Genomic DNA, 16,747 nt, shown 5'->3' on the forward strand with positions numbered 1-16,747 from the left:
ACAACAGGCACTACGCTTGGGGGAATCTGCTGGGAAGTCGCCCTCTGCCCCTCTCCCACACACATTTCCTCTCTCAAACAAATCCAAAAAAATTATCAAGAATGATCACAAGGGAGAACTACCAAGCCAGTCCCGATGGCCCCTTCACCACAAGTCATCCCTCCGTAGCCCTGTGACCTGATGCTCCGGACACTGCCCAGGGCCCTGCCCGACCCCTCCCTGGTCCTGGGACCCAGCTGCCCCGAGCAGAGAACAGAACCCCAGCCTTGCATGGTCCCCTGCTGCTGGGCCATTTCCCTGTTGAAATGGGCCCTGAAGTCTCTGTCGGGGGAGGCCGGGCCCAGGAGCACAAAGAGAAGCAACGGCCCACTCGGTGCTGCTCGGCCCACTCGGTGCTGCAAGGGCCCTTCCTGCCCCGCCGTCTCCCACACCACCCCGCTCAAGGTGCCGCTATCATGCTGGGACAGTGCCTGGGCGGGCGAGATAATCAAGGCCGGGTTTGGGAGCCTCCGCCCGCCGTGCAGACCACACCCGTGTCCCCCAGCGTTTGGGGGCCAACGTCCCGGCAGCCGGGTGAACCTGAGCGAGCTGCTGCAGGGCTCGGGCATAGGGGGCAGGACTGCTTGGTGCACGGAGACTCTGCCTGCCACGACCTCCCTCAGCAGAGGACATCCTGCTCGGACGCGGCGTGGGAGGCGGACAGAGCTCCGCAGGCCCGGTTTATCTGTAGGAGGGGCGGTCCGCACTGAAACCTCTCTCCCACCGATGCCGCAGCCCGAGCAGAACCACAAGGTCCCTTTGTGCGTCCTCTGGGAGGGACCTGGGCAGAGGGACGCGCCTTCAGCACCCGACTCCCACCTCTGGTCTGAGAAACGCCTCCTTGGCTTTGGGAACGGCCCGACCTCGGGGCATGGTCTCTGTGGGGTGACACACGGAAGGAATCCACAGACCAAAAGGACAAAGGCAGGTGGAGGCAGCGGGCCAGTAGGGCCCTCCAAGTGCCCTCCGCCCACCCCGCCTGCCTGCTTGTCGGACGCCTGCCCTGCTTCGTACGGGAGCCCCTGGGTCTGAAATGCTGACCTGAGCTCTGTCTCGCCTCCTGAAAATTCTGGGAGCGAATCCAGACACCTCGCATGGCGCCAGGCCCGCATGCCCGACACCGCGGGCGGCCTCCCACCCCTGCCCTCCCACCCCAGCCGCAGGGCGGCTGAGCCGCTCCCACACCAAGATCCCAGCCTGGGGCCATGCAGAGTGGCCCCTTTGTCCCCTAGCTCTGCGCCTTCATCCAGCACTCCCCACCCCGCCCTCAGTCCCGGTTGGGCTGGCGCCTCATCTGCCTGTCCGTAATTCTCCTGTTTCTGCACTGTCTGGTGTCCCCAGCCCAGAGCTGAGCCCCGGCCAGCAGGGCCAAGTCCTTGTCAGGGCTCTGCACCGAGTCACACTCGGGGCCTCAGATTTCCAGTGAAGGGCAGCAGGAAAAACAAGGGCAGACAGCTCATGGGTCTTGAGGGAATGAGACCAGCTGAGGCCTGGGGTTGACCACAGGCCAGCTGGACTCAGACCCCCTCTGCAGCTCTCGGGCCCCGGGGTGCTCGGTGGGCTGGGGCAGAACACTGGCACTCAGAGCCCAGGGAAGCAGGGCATGTGGGGTCTGTGCTGTGACGCTACCCAGCCGGGGACAGTCAAGCAGTCCAGCCGAGCCCCTGTCCCAGGGATCCGGGCCCTCCCGCCAGCCATCAGCAAGAGGACCCAGGGAGACGGGCAGGATGCCCGAGGGAAGAAGAGTCAGACCACAGACTCCGTTGGAGAAGGGGGTCCACTTTACAACCATGTGTCCCCCAGAAGGGAAGGCATTCATCTGGGAACACACAGAGCTCTTGGAGAAAACCAGGAGGCAGAATTCTGCAGACGCCGCACTGTATCCGGAGTTCAGAAAGGAACTGCTTAAGGGCCCCGGGTGGGGGGAGGGGTGTTTTCAACGGCATCAACATCATAAACACATTAGGTATTCCAGCCGAACAAAAGCTCTTTGCTTTTCGGACTGAATCGTGTTTTTACAAAAGTCAGGTCAGCCCCTCCACATTCCTCATCTGTCTGTGGCTAATCAGACCCGCCAAGCGAATCCCCTCCGGAGCAGATCTATCGAATGTCTCCCGGCCGCAGAGTCTGGCCCGCGGGGTCCTGCCCAGCCTGACTGTCTCACGATGCTGCACAGGGAAGCGCCGGCCAGGTCCTCAGAACTCAATGAATAAGGAAGAAGATACAGTCCTATCTGCAAGATGCTGGACCCTGGAGTCCTGGGGTGTGGTGGGAGCCCCGGAGCAGCAGCGGCCCCAACTGGGGGCCAATCCCACCCCCCAGCGTTGCCTGGTCGGCGCCCCTGAGGCCGGGAGGGTACTAAGGACCTCCTGGGAGCCTGTCCCCCGAAGCAGTGACCCACCTGCCCCAGAAAGGGGTCTGGAAATCAGGTAGTGATCGTAGCTCGGGGGTGCTGGGTTCTCGAGAGGGGCAGGGGCCACGTGAGAAGCCCTCACACCCCGGCCGTGTCCGCTAAAAATGGTCTGCCTCAATTACCCGACCCTCCCTGCTGTGTTACTAGGCCAACGCAGACCAGCGCGTGGGCTTCTCTCTGGCCCCAGAGATGGCCCACGGGCACCCAATTCTCCCGAATCGCGAACCTTCCCCCTGCATGGGCCATGGTCTGTGGACGCTGGGTTCCTGTAAAGTGGGGTGCCCTGCGTGGCCGCTCCAGGAAGGGAGCAGGGGCGCCGAGAACGACAAGAACGGGTTTCTGGGTATCACGGGCAGGAGCCTGGGGGACACGGCAGACACGGGGCCGTTCCGGGGTTTCTACTCGCTCGACTCCTAGCTAACCTGCACGTGAGGAGTGGGGGAAGACGCCCACAGAGGCCCAAGAAGCCTGCGCACGAGGGGCAGCCCTGGGCCGGCCCGCGACCATGGGCGGCACAGACCCAGCCCTAGCCCCGGCTCTCGCACTGACCCCGAGACTCGGTGAAGCAGGCGACCAGCACCCCGCTAAGCCGGAGGCACGGGCGCTGCCTTCCCGCACCCCAGGGCTTGGAGAGCGCTCGGACGCGGAGCGAGGCCACCACAGAGGCTGTGGGGCACCGGCCGGGCCTCCGTGGCTCCTCTGTGTGCACATGGCTGTGCGTCCCCGTGGTGACCCTCTCTGAAGGACCACCCTGCGGGAGCGCTGGTCTGCGAGACCAGCCGGAGACCACCCCCACCGGGGAAACCGCGTACTTCCCTCCCCAGCACGGAGAGGACACGCTGCCACCAAGCACCAAGGCGTGGGTGACCTAGAGGGTCAGAGAGTGGTAGCCCGCAGCGGGAAGGGTCAGCAGGCATGGTGCTGGGGCTGGCGGAGGTCCTCCATCCTCCCTGGCAGACAGCCCCCCCACTGGACACGCACGTGGGACGTGGCCCCGTGTGTGACTCTGTGACTGCTCCACCCTCCTCGCCCTCCGGGTGCCAGGCGCAGCCCTGAGGTCCCTCTGCAAATGGCCATGTCCCCATCCTACAGCCGCCCTCGCAGGTGGGTAGGAGTGGGGTTCGGAGGGGCCAGGGCAGGTCTGTTTCTCCCCATCACTCAGGATTTAACTCGCTGTCCAGTCTCCGTAAGGACGTCAGGGCCTGTCGCTGGACAGCGTGACCGGCTCTAGTGAAACCGTGTGTGCCAAGTGCCCAACCTTCCGGGCAGGGGCACTCGGGACCGGCGACCCCGGGCTTGCACTCACCCTTCCCGATCTGGATGAAGCCGAGCAGAATGATCAAGGCCAGCGCCAGGAGCTTGGCCGCGGCGAAGGCGTCCTGGACCCGGGTGGCGGCCTTCACGCTGTAGCAGTTCACGGCCGTGAGCAGCACTGTGGACAGAGCGCAGCAGTGAGGGACACGGGACAGGGCCTCAGGGACACCGGCTCCCCCAGGGAGGGGGGCCCAGTGCCTCCGGCAGTTCCCAGCTTCCAGGCCTGGTTCTGCTCTGGGTTCTCTGGGCTCAAGGCCAGAGGCTGAGCACAGAGCTTCTCGACTGCCCAAACAGCTACAATCCCACTCACCCTTGGGTTATCGCAAAGATTTTCTTTATTTGAGAGAGAGAAAAAGAGGGAGGGAGCGAGCGAGCAGCAGGGGAGCGGCAGCAGGAGAGGGCTTCCCACGGCCTGACCCTGACGCGGGACTCCAGCCTGCGACCCTGGGATCACGACTTGAGCCCAGGGCAGACGCTTTACCGACTCAGCCCCCCAGGAACCCCTGTGCCACAGGGCACTTTTGATGAATGAATCAACCCCTGCCAGCCTCTGCCCACAGCCCCGCCCCGCCCCACCCCTGCTGCACCTGTGGCACACCTGGGGCCCCCTTCGGAGCGCAGGTTACAGACACAAACACACCTTCCTACAGGCTCCTCCCACCATTTCAGCCCGACTCAGGTGCCCACACAGTCCACCTCGCTTACCCAAGGTGGGAAACCCTTTCTGCAGACAGAACCTTCTGGAATCCCACAGAGGAAACAGGTAAGTGAGGTACAGTTAGCATAAACCCATATGACAAGCCACGTGCTGGGACCACGGGGGGCCATTCCGACCCATGAAATGGGGGCTGAAGGCGAGGCCAGGCCCAAGAAGGGGTCAGCAAGAGGCAATACACGGGTGGACCCAGCTGGGGGTTTTACCCGCATGTGCTGAGAACCGGAAATCACACCCAGCACAGTGGGCTGCCCGACCGGGACGGGAGAGGTGGTGGGACTGGGGTCGGGGGGCACAGGTGGGCAGCTAAGCCCGGCTCTACCGACACGCCCAGATGTGCACAAGCAGGCCCTGCCTGGCTCCCGGGAGACCCCAGGCCCTGACCCGAAGCGGAGGCATCCGTGAGGTGAGACGGCGGGTGTGCGGGAGACGCAGGAAGGGTGCACGGAGCTCGGGAGCTGGCGTCACGGCCACGTCCGGTGGAGCCAAACTGCCTTAAGACCAAGGCAACAAATCCCCAACACTCAGGCCTTCCGGCGCGTTAGCGGTGGCTGGTGCACTCGGCCACTCCGCCGCGGGACAACGCCCGGGGTGCGCGGGGTGGAGGGGGAGCTCGCCAGGCTGCGTCCTCCCGAAGCCGCTCGAGGTGACCTGCCGGGGAGCTTTCACACCAGACACCCGCAAGGGCGTGGAGCGGGGCCCTTCTTTCCTGGAGGCTGGTCCTCTGACTTTAACCCACAGGACCTGGACCTTGGAAGGGCCCCTCCACGAGCCCCCCACACCCACAGCTTCTCCAAGGGCTGCAGTTTAAGGTAAGACGCGCCGGAAAGGTCTGCACATCTTTTCTCTTCCCAACACAGAACCCGCCCGGGACTGGCGGACCCCAGGGGGCTTCCTCCCCAACTACAGTGAATCAGTGAAATTTCAGTTAGAGCAGTTAAGGCCCAAAGAAATAAATCTGCCCTAATGACTGGGTAAGACCCAACAGCTCCTGTAGAAGAAAAACAGGAACTGTCCCAGGGTGCTTCACCCTGCCACCTGCTTTTTGTTCCAGGAAATTAACTGACGCCTTAATAGCGCCCCTCCCCCCAGCCACATTCCTCACTGCCCGGGGCTCCAGCTGATGCAACGGACGCAATACGGTGCTTCTCACTGACATTCAGCAGAGTCCAGCCCCGGCCGCTGCCGTTCCAGAGCTGACACATTCAGAAGTGTCCTGAGCTGGGCAGGGCAGCAAAGAGCAGTGGTGTTCGGGCCCGGCGTGGACCCTGGAGGGCCCCGGGTTCCCGGGCCGTGGTCTGCACCTGCCCCTCCCAGGCCCTATAGTAAAAGGAGCTGCCGCAGGGAGGTGGGGCTCCAGACTCAATGTCCACACCACAGGGGTGAATGAGGAGCTGAGCCTGGCCAGGAAAGGCTCAAGTGTGCATGGGGCAGACAGCCCAGGGGACCTTCATGAGTAGCCCCAGGAGTGTTCGGTCCAGGCCCTCAGAACCAGCAGGGAGATGGCAGTCCTGTATCAGCCACGTCAGCATTGCCATTCTCCACACAGAAGAGGAAACAGAGGCTCAGAGTGGCCCCCTGCCCCCAACATGGTAGGGGCAGACCCAGGACTGAGACTCAGGTCTCTGTGGTCCATCTGGCAGCCCCACGGTCATCACAGTGGAGGGCAGGGGGAGCAGCAGCGGGACTCCCGTGTCCTCAGCTTCCAGGGGAGCGCTCAGCCCTGTGCTCATGGATTCATCTGGCCACACGGCTGGGGTCCGGGATGGAAGCGCCGGGGAGGGCAAGCCCAGGCTGGGGCCGTTCCTTCCTGCCACCGGATCCCCGGAGCCTCGGCAAAGCGAGAGAGTGGGGCCGGGGTTTTCTGAGACAGCGTCACATTTCCTTATGGGGTGAGGGTGCCAGTATTGGCGCAGAGGCCCCTGGCCCCCCTCGCCAGGCACAGGTGGCAGAGCACTCTGCACAGATGGAAATGCACTTCCGGCAGGAGGCGGCTGAGGGCCCCATTGCATCACTCCGCCATTCCCGCCCCAGGGAGGCGGGGGTGGGGGGGCAGCAGCGCCGGGAGGCGGTGCTCCGGGAAGGCTGGACACCCTGCCCCATGCGGCTCACGGCAGGCGGGTCTCCTGGCAGCGGCACGTGGACACAGCTCTGGACGGCCCTGCACGCCGCCCCTGCTCTTCTGGGGTCTGCCCACCCCTTTCCCCATTTCACAGGGGACAATTCCGGCTCCAGGACATAAAGCAGGCTTGCCCGAAGCTCCCGGCTCACGGTCAGTCCTACCGCGGTGCCCACTACTGCTGTGCTGGTCTCGGTGGTCACCGCGGCAGGACAGAGGCCCAGGGTCCCTCCCCCTGCACGCCACTGCCCCTCCATCAGGAATGCGCGGTGCACGCCCTGCCCGTGCCCACACCTGACCTTTCCCTAGCCGGCCTGGCAGGCGCGGAGAGCCTCTCTCCACACACACACACACAGCTCTAGGTCACATTGAAAGCACCAGGTCACGGACAGGCAAGGCAAGGCAGGCTGCAGGCGGGAGGCGAAGGGACCTGCTCACAGAACAACGCTACCTCGCAACATCCACTTCTTCTATAGAAAGAAAAACCGAGTATTTGATGAAACTTTAAAGTTCCCTGACTTTCGCTGACAAATAAACGAACGTTTTAGTATTCTCCACGGCGTTCCTCTCTTAAAAAGTTTCAAAACGAGATACAATCTTAAGTAAACATGTGCATTCCTCAGGGACCCAGGCCGCTGGCTGTGCATCTCCGCTGCCCCACCTGAGGACCCGACACCTGCAGAAGGGGGGGAGGCTGCTGCCGGGTGTCTGGTGGGGACGCTGGGACCCTGGGTGTAAGGGGAGGACGTGCCAAGGGTCAGCGGTGTGGCCACTGTCCTCACGGACGCGCAGCCCTCCAGGGCCTGTGTCCCACAAGTGGGCAGCGGGAAGGCGGCCACAGGGCCCGGCCCCAGCAGGCCGGCCGACAGGGGCAGAGGTGCCGTTGGGAAGGCTCCCCACACGGGCACCTCCAGATAAGCGGGGCTGTGCTCGCGCATGCTCTTAGCCGGGCCTGGGGAGATAAGGCAGCTCTGGGCAGCTGAGGACGGCCGGGAGCAGGCTGGGCCTGGCGGCCGTGCTGCAAACTGCACTGAGCCCTTGTCTTTCACGTGTGTGTCTGTCCCGTCCTCGTCCTGCTGTGACACAAGCCACCTCGCTGGCCAGCAGGAGCACCAGCTCCACCTCAGCCAAGGAGCCAGGGTCGCGGGGGGGCTCCTCCTGCACCTCAACGGTGGGTAGCGTTGCCCAGGGAGGAAAGGATGACCCCAGAGCCGCACGGGACACCTGGTCACAGGGAGATGCTGGTGCGAGCTCCAGGCTTGCGGAGTAGGCAACGTCTGTTGAGATTCCTGCCTGCAGACCCGGGGGTGCACATCCCCAGAGGGCCACTCGGGCCCTGGGCTCTGGTACCCCCAACCTGTTCTTCCCAGGGTCCCCTCAGGGAGGACTCCGGGTGTCCGACCCAGAGTCGGGGGTCGGGTCGGGGGTCCCTGACCCCGAGTGTGGGGTGTCCTGCCACTGGTGGTGCTACATGTGACCTGGGACACCCTGCATGCTCCCTGCTTCCCCGTCCCTGGTGGAGCCTCCAAGCTGCGGACGTCACAAAGGCACGGGGTGGGGGTCACAGAAGGTGCCCGGGGCGGGGACGCATATACTCTCCACCAGCCCGCAGGTCGCCAGCCTCCTCTTGGCCTCTGCCTCTGGGAAGACCGTTACCTGGCCAGGACTCAGAGGCTCCCTCCCCCAGCCTGGCCCCACCTCCCACCTGACCTCTCACCTCTGGACGCCGCCCCAGGGACCCCGATCACCCGCCAGAGCCCCGACTCCTGGACAGCAGCCTCGTGTTAAATGTACTCATGGGGCTGTTTCATCCAAGAGGGACGGCTGACATGCAGGGGGCCTGTTTTCATTTAAAAACACCAAAACCAAACAAAAATTTTCAAGATAAAAATAAAAGTAAAAAGAAAAAAAATACACCAAATGAGACACAAAAAAGCGACACCAACTGAGGGTAAAACGCTGAGCGCTGCAGCGGGCCCAGTGCCCCAGGCTGTGCTTCCTCGGGACCGTGTGGACCCCGGCACCAGAGTCAGAGGACCGTGGTTAACGAGGGTGGTGCGTGAGCACCCGCGCTGCACTGCGGGGTTCGCCGCCCTCTGAGCACCTGCAGGCAGGCCTAACCCTCCCCCTCCACTGGCTTGATGTCAAGCACACCAGGGGAAGGTCATGAGAAAGCCAGAGAGAACCATATCCCAACCCCCCGCCCCCTCCCCCAAGCACTCGCAGGGGCCCAGCGCTTCACGGGGGCTCAGGAGAGTGGGGGTCGTTTACCAGCACCTGGCCCCTGCCCCTCACAGGTGCACATGTCCTCTGGGCGAGCCCCCCCCAACAGGCCACCTGGGGGCCGTGATCACCTCCTCCTTCAGGTCCCGCCTTGACTCTGTCCCTGTCCTCAGGGCAGACAGCATCTCCCCCTCCCCGGACACCTGACGCCCTTGGCCCCTGAGGGCCTCCTGGGATAGTGGGGGGGCAGGCACCCCCGAGCTTCTGATTGGCCGGTCTGAGAGTCCGCATGCCTAACTCTGCCCTGGGACGCCAGAGCTGCAGGCCCAGAGATCCCCACAAAGATCCCCCTTGAAGAACCGATTTTGAGGGCGATTTTGAGAAAAGGAATGCGTATGACCCCAAACCACCTGACAGGCCTACCTCAGCTCTGGAACGTGCTAGAACACAGAGCCAGCTGAGGTCGAGAGCCCTGCTCCAGACCCACCCAGGGCAGGGAGCTGTTCCCACAGGGCCCGAGGCTCCCTCCGCCAAGAGGCCGCTGGCTGCGGGGGAGAGGCGGACGCGGCCCCTCCACAGAGGCGGGGACACTGGCTCTCACGCCGCCCCCCACGTCGTGTCGACTCCCGGCTTCTCCGTGGAGAGAAACTGCTAACACGCCAGCGTCCCGTTTTCAAATTCCCCAAGACCCGCCCTGGAACGTGCATCTCCACATTTCCTCCCATTTTTACTCTGACCAAGGAGTTCACCAGGCCCTGGGGCGCGGGTGCCAGCTTGCATCAGCAATGGGGCTGGCGAGCTCACGCCAAAAACACACCCGCGAGGGGCAGGCTTAGTCAGCTCGGAAAGCTGCCAACCCCCCGAGACCTGGGGCGAGCAGGGACCCCCGACAGACAGCGGCGTCTCACTTTATCGGCTTTCCTGAGGCACAATTCTTGGAGGACAGGGAGGTCCCCGGGGGCCCCTGCCGCAAGAACAGCCAGGACAGCCAGGAGGGTAGTCCCCCCACTTGGCTCTGAAGCGATGCCCGAGTGCTGACATGCTTCGGGGGAGGGTGGGAAGAACAGGCGAACTCGCTGTCCAGCCCCCACCAGCCGGTCGCTGCCGACCCTGAAGAGCAGCTCAGGACAGACCAGGCTGTTGTGCGGGAAACTCAGTGCTCTGGGGTCCCCCTGGGGGCCTGGAAACCCCCAGCCATGCACCCTGCACCTCTAGTCATTCTAGTGCAGAAGAAAACGGAGGGAAACGCGCGGTGGTCACAGCCTAGAGGGCAGGGAAGCATCTAGCCTCATCCGATAGCTGGGTGAATGGAGCGCAGAGAGGTGGTCGGGCTCGCTGGAAGTCACACGGCCCAGTGCGGGGTGCGGAGCGCGGAGAGGAGGCTCGGGTCTCCCCAGTCCCCGCCTGTGTTCTGGAGCCCTGGCCGGGACTCAATCCTGCTCCCCAGCCCACACGGCGCTCTGACCTTATAGCTCTGGGGAGCCTGGGCACCAGTCCTCCCAACCAGGTGATTCGGCTGCCTACCGAGGGGGGGCAAATCCCCCAGGGACCCACCCGCCACGTGCACACACGTGATGCCTGTGTACCAAGCGCCCTCCGAAGGGTAGGGGCCGGGTGGGTCGGGGGACGCCGGCCCGGGGCCGAAGCAGGCTGTCCCTCCAGCGTCTGCCGCTCTCTGGACCGAAGGTTCCTCGTGCAGGCTGCGCTGGCATTGCAGGGACCGTGCCCAGGAGAGGGGCAGCCAAGAGCGTCCTGGGTGGGTGCCCCCACGGCATGCCCCCCATTACAAGACAGGGCCTGACCGGAGCTAGACAACGTGTTCAAACACGTCTCCCTCCTCCCAGGTAAGGCGGCCGCAGGACAGGGCCCGGTGTGTACCCCCCCAGGCCTGACATCCCAGCATGGGCTGTTCAGGCAGGCCACACGCTGCTGAACCACAGCGAGGCTTCCCAAGCCCTCTCCCTTGGTGTTCTGGCAACAGCTCCCTGCCAGGGGCCCCCTTCCCTGACGACCAGGCCGGACACAGGTCCTCAAACTCCCTGTCTTGGCAGTGATGACCTCACCCATCCACCGGGACGAGAGCCTCCTTAACCAGACTGCGGCTGGGCCTCCCTTCCTCCCCAGACCCCTGACCCTGGTCCCCCACAGGGCGAGCCAGCAGGTGGCCTCCGGGGGTTGAGGGGGGACACCTGCTCTGCCCGGGCCCCATCCAGCTGTCCTCCCCCCACACCCATCCCAGGTCCTTGGGTCCTTTCCCTTAGCTCCAGGGGGTCCAAGATAATCGCAGGAGACACCCCCTATCCCAGGGCTGTGACACGAGGGTGCCCAGATTAGGGGCAGCTCCAGCCAAGCCCCGTCTCTACCCACGGCTACACCTCAGAGGGCCACAGCTCCTGGGCCCCCAGCCGGTCCACTGTTCCCCCTACCAGGCACAAGTGCCCTGTCCCGTTCGACGTCCTGACAGCTCCTCTGTCCCTCGTCACTGCAGGGAGGAGATAACCCCCTCTGACGCGCGCCCCGCGCCCCACTGCTCTGCTCTGAGACACAGGTTCTGAGAAGCTAAGCACCCAGCCCCAGGTCACACAGCCCAAGGGACTCACTGTAGTGTGGGCACAGGGACAGGGCCTAGAGCCCCACCCAGACCTTCTGCCGCAGCCCAGGTAACTCAGGCAGGAGATGAGCATGTCTGTGCCTGGCGCCGAACCCGGGGCCAGACCTGGCCGCTCACACGGACACGGACAAAGCATGAGGCTGGCCACAAGGTGACGGTGGACTTCAGGCCTGTTTCCCTGCAGTGGCCTCAGAGCTGGACTGGCCACGTTGTGAGCTCACAGACAAGCACGGACAATCTGCAGGGTCTCAGTATGGACAGATGCCACCCGGCAGCCAAGGTCAGAGGGACTCAGAGCAGGATCACGTTGCAGGAACCGAGCTCCAAGGGCCCAGAAGGGAGGGTGGGGCCCGTGCCTCAGGCGGTGGGAGGGGTGGGCGTGGCCCCCAAAATTCTCCCGTAGGGAGGGAGGGAGGTCCGCCCTCCAGGCGTCTGGAGGGAAAGGCACCTCCCACACTGTGAGCCTCCCTAGGCTCACCGGTGCTTGGAGGCCAGCTGGGCGGGCGCGGGACAAAGCCCAGTGTTGGGGACAAGTGTGCCCTGGGCAGCACCCAGCCAGCAATGCAGAGAGGGCCCAGGGAGGTCGCACCCCCCCCAGCAGCCCCTGGGTCCCAGTACCTGCTGTGGGTCACAGAAGGCAAATGGGGACTGGCGATCCGGGTGGGCATAGGAAGGGGCGCGTGGGGGGGGGGGAGCAGCTGTGGGCCTCCCCTGCCCTAGAAGCTCCTGTGCAAGAGAAAGATCTGGATGCAAACGAGAAGGAAAGATAAAAGGCACCCTGGCCAGCTGTGTAGGGCGGCGGGAGGTGGGGTGGGGTCAGGCACCCCGGTCAGGGTACAAGCACACCCCAGAGACTCCATGGGACAAACCTCAGGTCCCCATGTCTCCTTACCCTGGCTGACCGGATGCCTGGACCTGGCGACCAACACCACCCCAGGGCCCTGGCATCTGCCGCTCCCGCCCAAGACGTGGCCATGTGTCCCCACACACCATGACAAAAGGCGGTTCGGCATGCACAGTGGGCTCCCAGCCCACCGCTGCCTCAGTTTCCCTGGCCATACGAGAAGGATGGCAACCCTTGTTTCAAAGGCTGGGGCAGGAACATGTGACGGGAGGCGGCCAGGAGACGCCAGATCCATTTCTGCCACCCTTGGGGGGGCAGGGCTGTGAGAACCCCGTGATTACGCACACTTACGAGTTAATACGCCTGGAACCCATTTCTGGGCAGAGTCTGCGCATTCCATCGGATTATCGAAGGGGTCCGTGACCCAGTGAGAGAAGGGTTACAAATGCCCACCCAGCATCTCGCGCTTCCTCGAAGTCACGCGCTCTTGTGAAGGACCCCACGGGGCTGAGCTCCAGTCCCGTGACCCAGCGTGACTTGCTCCAGTGGCCTGAGCACGTTCGTGTCTGGCTGGGAAAGTGAGATTTCTGTGCTGATGACTGGGCCGTCGCCTGCACTTAGCTCACGGCTTGTGACTCTTGGGTCGCGAGCAACGTGCAAACTCACTGACTGGGCAGAGATGGGCCCAGCCCTGGCAGTAGGCAGGCGTTCAGATGCCCGAGACCAGGCCGTATAGTGGCAGACACACTGTGTGGGTACCCCGCAGCCCCCGGAGTGGGCACCGCCTGGACCTGATGGAGGACATCCGGTCAACCAGGAGACTGGGGGGTAGGGCCTGGGCTCCTCTCCCACTCTGATCATCACCCCAACTGACTGACCCTCACGTCGCTGGCCCCAACCCACGGCCAGCCAAACCCATCCCCGATCCATGCCCCTCACCTGTCCCCAAGGCAGGAAGGGACTCCTTGTGGGCCAGGCACGTCACAGCTCAGACCCCAGCCAGAGAGGGAGACCTTGGCATTGACCCACCGCTCGTCCTGCCTCCTCTCCGTTCTCTGGCCCTCCCGCTCTTTGCTAGACTAGAAAACAGTAAGCTCGAGGGCAGCTCCAGACACGAAAGGGGAGCAGCAGACAGAGGGCGGTGCTGGGAACAAAGGCAGCCCCGCGTGCCGCGCTCGATCGGCACGCCGTGGCCGAGAGTTCCCACTTCACCCTGCAGAGCTATGACCCATTCCCATGTCACGGATGTGGAAACTCTGCTGCGGCCCCAGCAGATTTCCTGAAGCCGACCACGTCTATTCCCACGCAGAGCTCAGGCTCTCCCTGACACCAGCTGGAAACCATCTTGGCTCACAGGTCCCCTGGGGAACACTCACCCCTGCCCCACATGGATCTGCCCAATCCAGGGGCACGGTGGGGTAGGGGACCCTTGGCAACCCCCATCTGTCTCCCACAAGAAGCCAGATGGAGGTGCCTTCCAGACCCTAGCCTGAAAGGGACCCAGAGCCACCAGCAGACCATGAGCTCTACAAGCACCTGGCGGGCCCAAGTCACGGCTGTCGCAGTGGGCCCAGTCGCGCCCACACCCAATGGTGGGGGAGAGGGCAGAGGAGGGTAGGCGCCCAGCAGTCTGCAGCCACTGGCCTGACACCTGCGTCTGGAGTAGGAGTGACCTCCACACAGTAGCTGAGGCTGGTGAGAATCTAAACTCCAGTCTGAGCCGCTTCTGCCCGAAATTAAAAGCCCCCATCTCTCCGGTCCAAGCAAATGCTACCAAGTTTTTGTTTAGGGAGAAGGTAAGCCTGGTCTCATGCCAGATCCCACATGGCCATCAAGACTGACAGAGCAGGGGCGCCTGGGGGGGCTCAGGTCATGATCTCAGTCAGGGTCCTGGGATCGAGCTCTCTGCTTGGCGGGGAGCCGGCTTCCTCCTCTCTCTCTGCCTCTCTGCCTCCTGTGATCACTCTGTGTCAAATAAATAAACAAAATCTTAAAAAAAAGAGAAAGGAAAGACTGACAGAGTGAGTCTCTCTCACCGCTCCATGCACTGGGCAACACCAGAGCCCCACTAGACGAGGGACCCGTGGTGGTCGTGGCGAGAAGACCTACAAGGAAAGGGCTTTATGCCCGCGCATGCTACCAGCGGAACCGCACCAAGCCCCGAAGCCAACCTGTTTCACAGCAGCACTTCTTAGGAAGCCAAAACTGTGGTGGGTTGTGTCCAGGGCACTGAAAAGACCAACCAGCAAACCTGAGAACTTTGCTCGAGTGCCTGCAACACAGCACCAAAGGGGCAGGCCACCGGGCCCTCCCTCGGCGCACCACGGAGCCTGGGCCCGCACTGCTGCGGGCGCGGTGGTGGGGGGGGTGTTGAGGCAGAGAGCGGAGCAGAGTGCCCCTCCTCTCCTCAGGGAGAACTTCCAGAACCCAGCCGTTGTGGGATACTTGGAGGACACTCAGAAACTCTCTGTGGCTTTTCGCTGCCTCCTAAGAGGCCCCTACAAGGGCCTCCCTGGACACCCATAACCTTCCTCCCTGCTCAACTTTGAGCCGTCCATGCCAGGCAGCTCCAAGTTCTGCGAGGCTTGGACCAGCCTCTCTTTCCAGACGGTGAGGCTCTAGACGGGCACTCATCCTGGCAGACAGGGAGCCCCTTTCTGTGACGGAAAGTCCTCTCTCCGCCAGAGATAGCCACCCACACCTACACACACTGGACACACTCCCAAGGCGGTTCAGGGAAGAGGAGCCCCAAAGACTGATGAGGACATGGAAACCTCAGCCGCACTCACAGCCCCCAGGGGCAGGGGCGCCGTCCAGGACTCCTGGCCAGGCCCAGCAGTGCCACAGTGACATGGTGGGGGGCGGCACTGAACTCACCGCAGTCCCTCTGCCGTCTACTTAAACCTGAAAGTTTAAGCAGGGACTTTCTTTTAAAGACAGAGAGGACAGGCCCTTAGAGACATTATCTGTTTCACCACAGACTGGACCCACAAGCGCTAGATCATATTGGAACGCGATTATTATAATCGTATCAAAAAAAGTCATCCTGCTTTTAGAGGGCCTTTCCCTTTCCAGACCAGTGTGTCATCCCATAAAACCCGCATCTCAAAGTCCCACCAGAAACCACAGGTCTTCCTGTCCTAGAGCAGATGCACCTCTTAGACTGGGACAAATGTTTTTGTGTTTTTTTTAAAGCCGAGATCCACATCCTGAGTCGGCCCCCCAAAAGGCAAATAACGTTCCTTCTCCCGCATGGCTGCTCTGTTCAGGGTCTCTCTCCGGAAAGCGCACGATGTCAGGCAGCCAAGGGGAACCGCACTGGGTTTTGCCTTCTGGACTCAGCACTTCGTGAAGTGGGCCTGCCCGCAGGACAGTGTGGTTCCGGCCGGACACTCGGCCCACACACTGCAGAATCCCCACGGCACCAGCAGCCACTGCCCATCAGAAGCTACTGTTAGAAGTAGGTCCCGTGGCCGCGGTCCTGTGGCCAGGACCCCAACCCTGAACGTAGCCTGCGGGCTCTGGACCTCTGGGCACTTAAGAACATCCAGGAAACCCTCGCTTCGGTGGCAGCTCTGAAAGCAGGAGGCTTCCATCCGGCGAGGCTCCACAGAAGCCCGCCAAGGGGAGGCAGGCATAAAAGGCGCCAACAGCCAAGAAAGAGAAGAAAACCACACGATGTTTGGTACAAATGATTTTTTCCTGAAATCCCGCAAGACAAGGGTTTTTGCAGAGCACTCCTGGCCCCCGGGGACCGCATCCTCCGACACACCCAGACCAAGCCCAAGGCGAGGAACACGAGCAGGGCTGTCTTTGAGCACGACCGCGGAGCCCCAGGCCCACCCTGCACCCCCGGTCCCACACGAAGTGGACGCGCAGCCCGGACCCGCGCTGGCTCCTTTGAGACCGCTGCGTCCACGAGCGTCGGCTTGGGACGCGCCGGCCGCTGCCGACTCGGGACCGGCCGGTTTCCGGAGCAGGAATGAATGAGCGTCTCCCTCGATCCGCAGCGTCCGCCGGGCGGTCGGCCCCGGGGAGCGCGGACGGGCCACGCGCGGACGCTCGCACGAGGCAGGGGAAGGGCGTCGCGAGGGGACGAGGTGAGGAAGCGGAACGCGCCCCCCCACCCTCACCCCCGCCCCCGCCGCGGCTGGGCCAGGGGCCCCGCTGACTCACCGCCGCACCCCGCGCGGACGCGTCCACCGACGGACGCGACCCACGTGGCTGCGCGGGCCCCGCCGCCCCCGGCCGCCCCCCGCCCCCGCGGACCCCGCCGCCCCCCGCCCCCGCTGACCCGCCGCCCCCCGCCCCCCGCTGACTCGCCGCCCCCCCGCCCCGCTGACTCGCCGCCCCCCGCCCCGCTGACTCGCCGCCCCCCGCCCCCGCTGACTCGCCGCCCCCCGCCCGCGCTGACCCGCCGCCCCCCGCCCCCGCTGACCCGCCGCCCCCCGCCCCCGCTGACCCGCCGC

The 16,747-nt window shown here is 63.8% G+C and overlaps 1 protein-coding gene across 2 annotated transcripts in view; it reads right to left on the bottom strand.

The window, feature by feature from the left end:
• Window positions 1–16,747, bottom strand: part of SLC7A5 (solute carrier family 7 member 5) — a 38,358-nt gene that overhangs the window by 20,999 nt on the left and 612 nt on the right. For both annotated transcript variants that reach the window (XR_004281294.1, XM_032324965.1), the window contains exon 2: window positions 3,759–3,884. Coding sequence is in view for 1 of the 2 variants with exons in the window: in XM_032324965.1 (XP_032180856.1) it covers window positions 3,759–3,884 (126 nt within the window). In the remaining variant the exon portion in view is untranslated. The remainder of the gene's footprint in view (window positions 1–3,758; window positions 3,885–16,747) is intronic.

This window comes from Mustela erminea, chromosome 19 (genome assembly GCF_009829155.1).
Source record: "Mustela erminea isolate mMusErm1 chromosome 19, mMusErm1.Pri, whole genome shotgun sequence".
NCBI classification, from domain to species: Eukaryota; Metazoa; Chordata; class Mammalia; order Carnivora; family Mustelidae; genus Mustela; species Mustela erminea.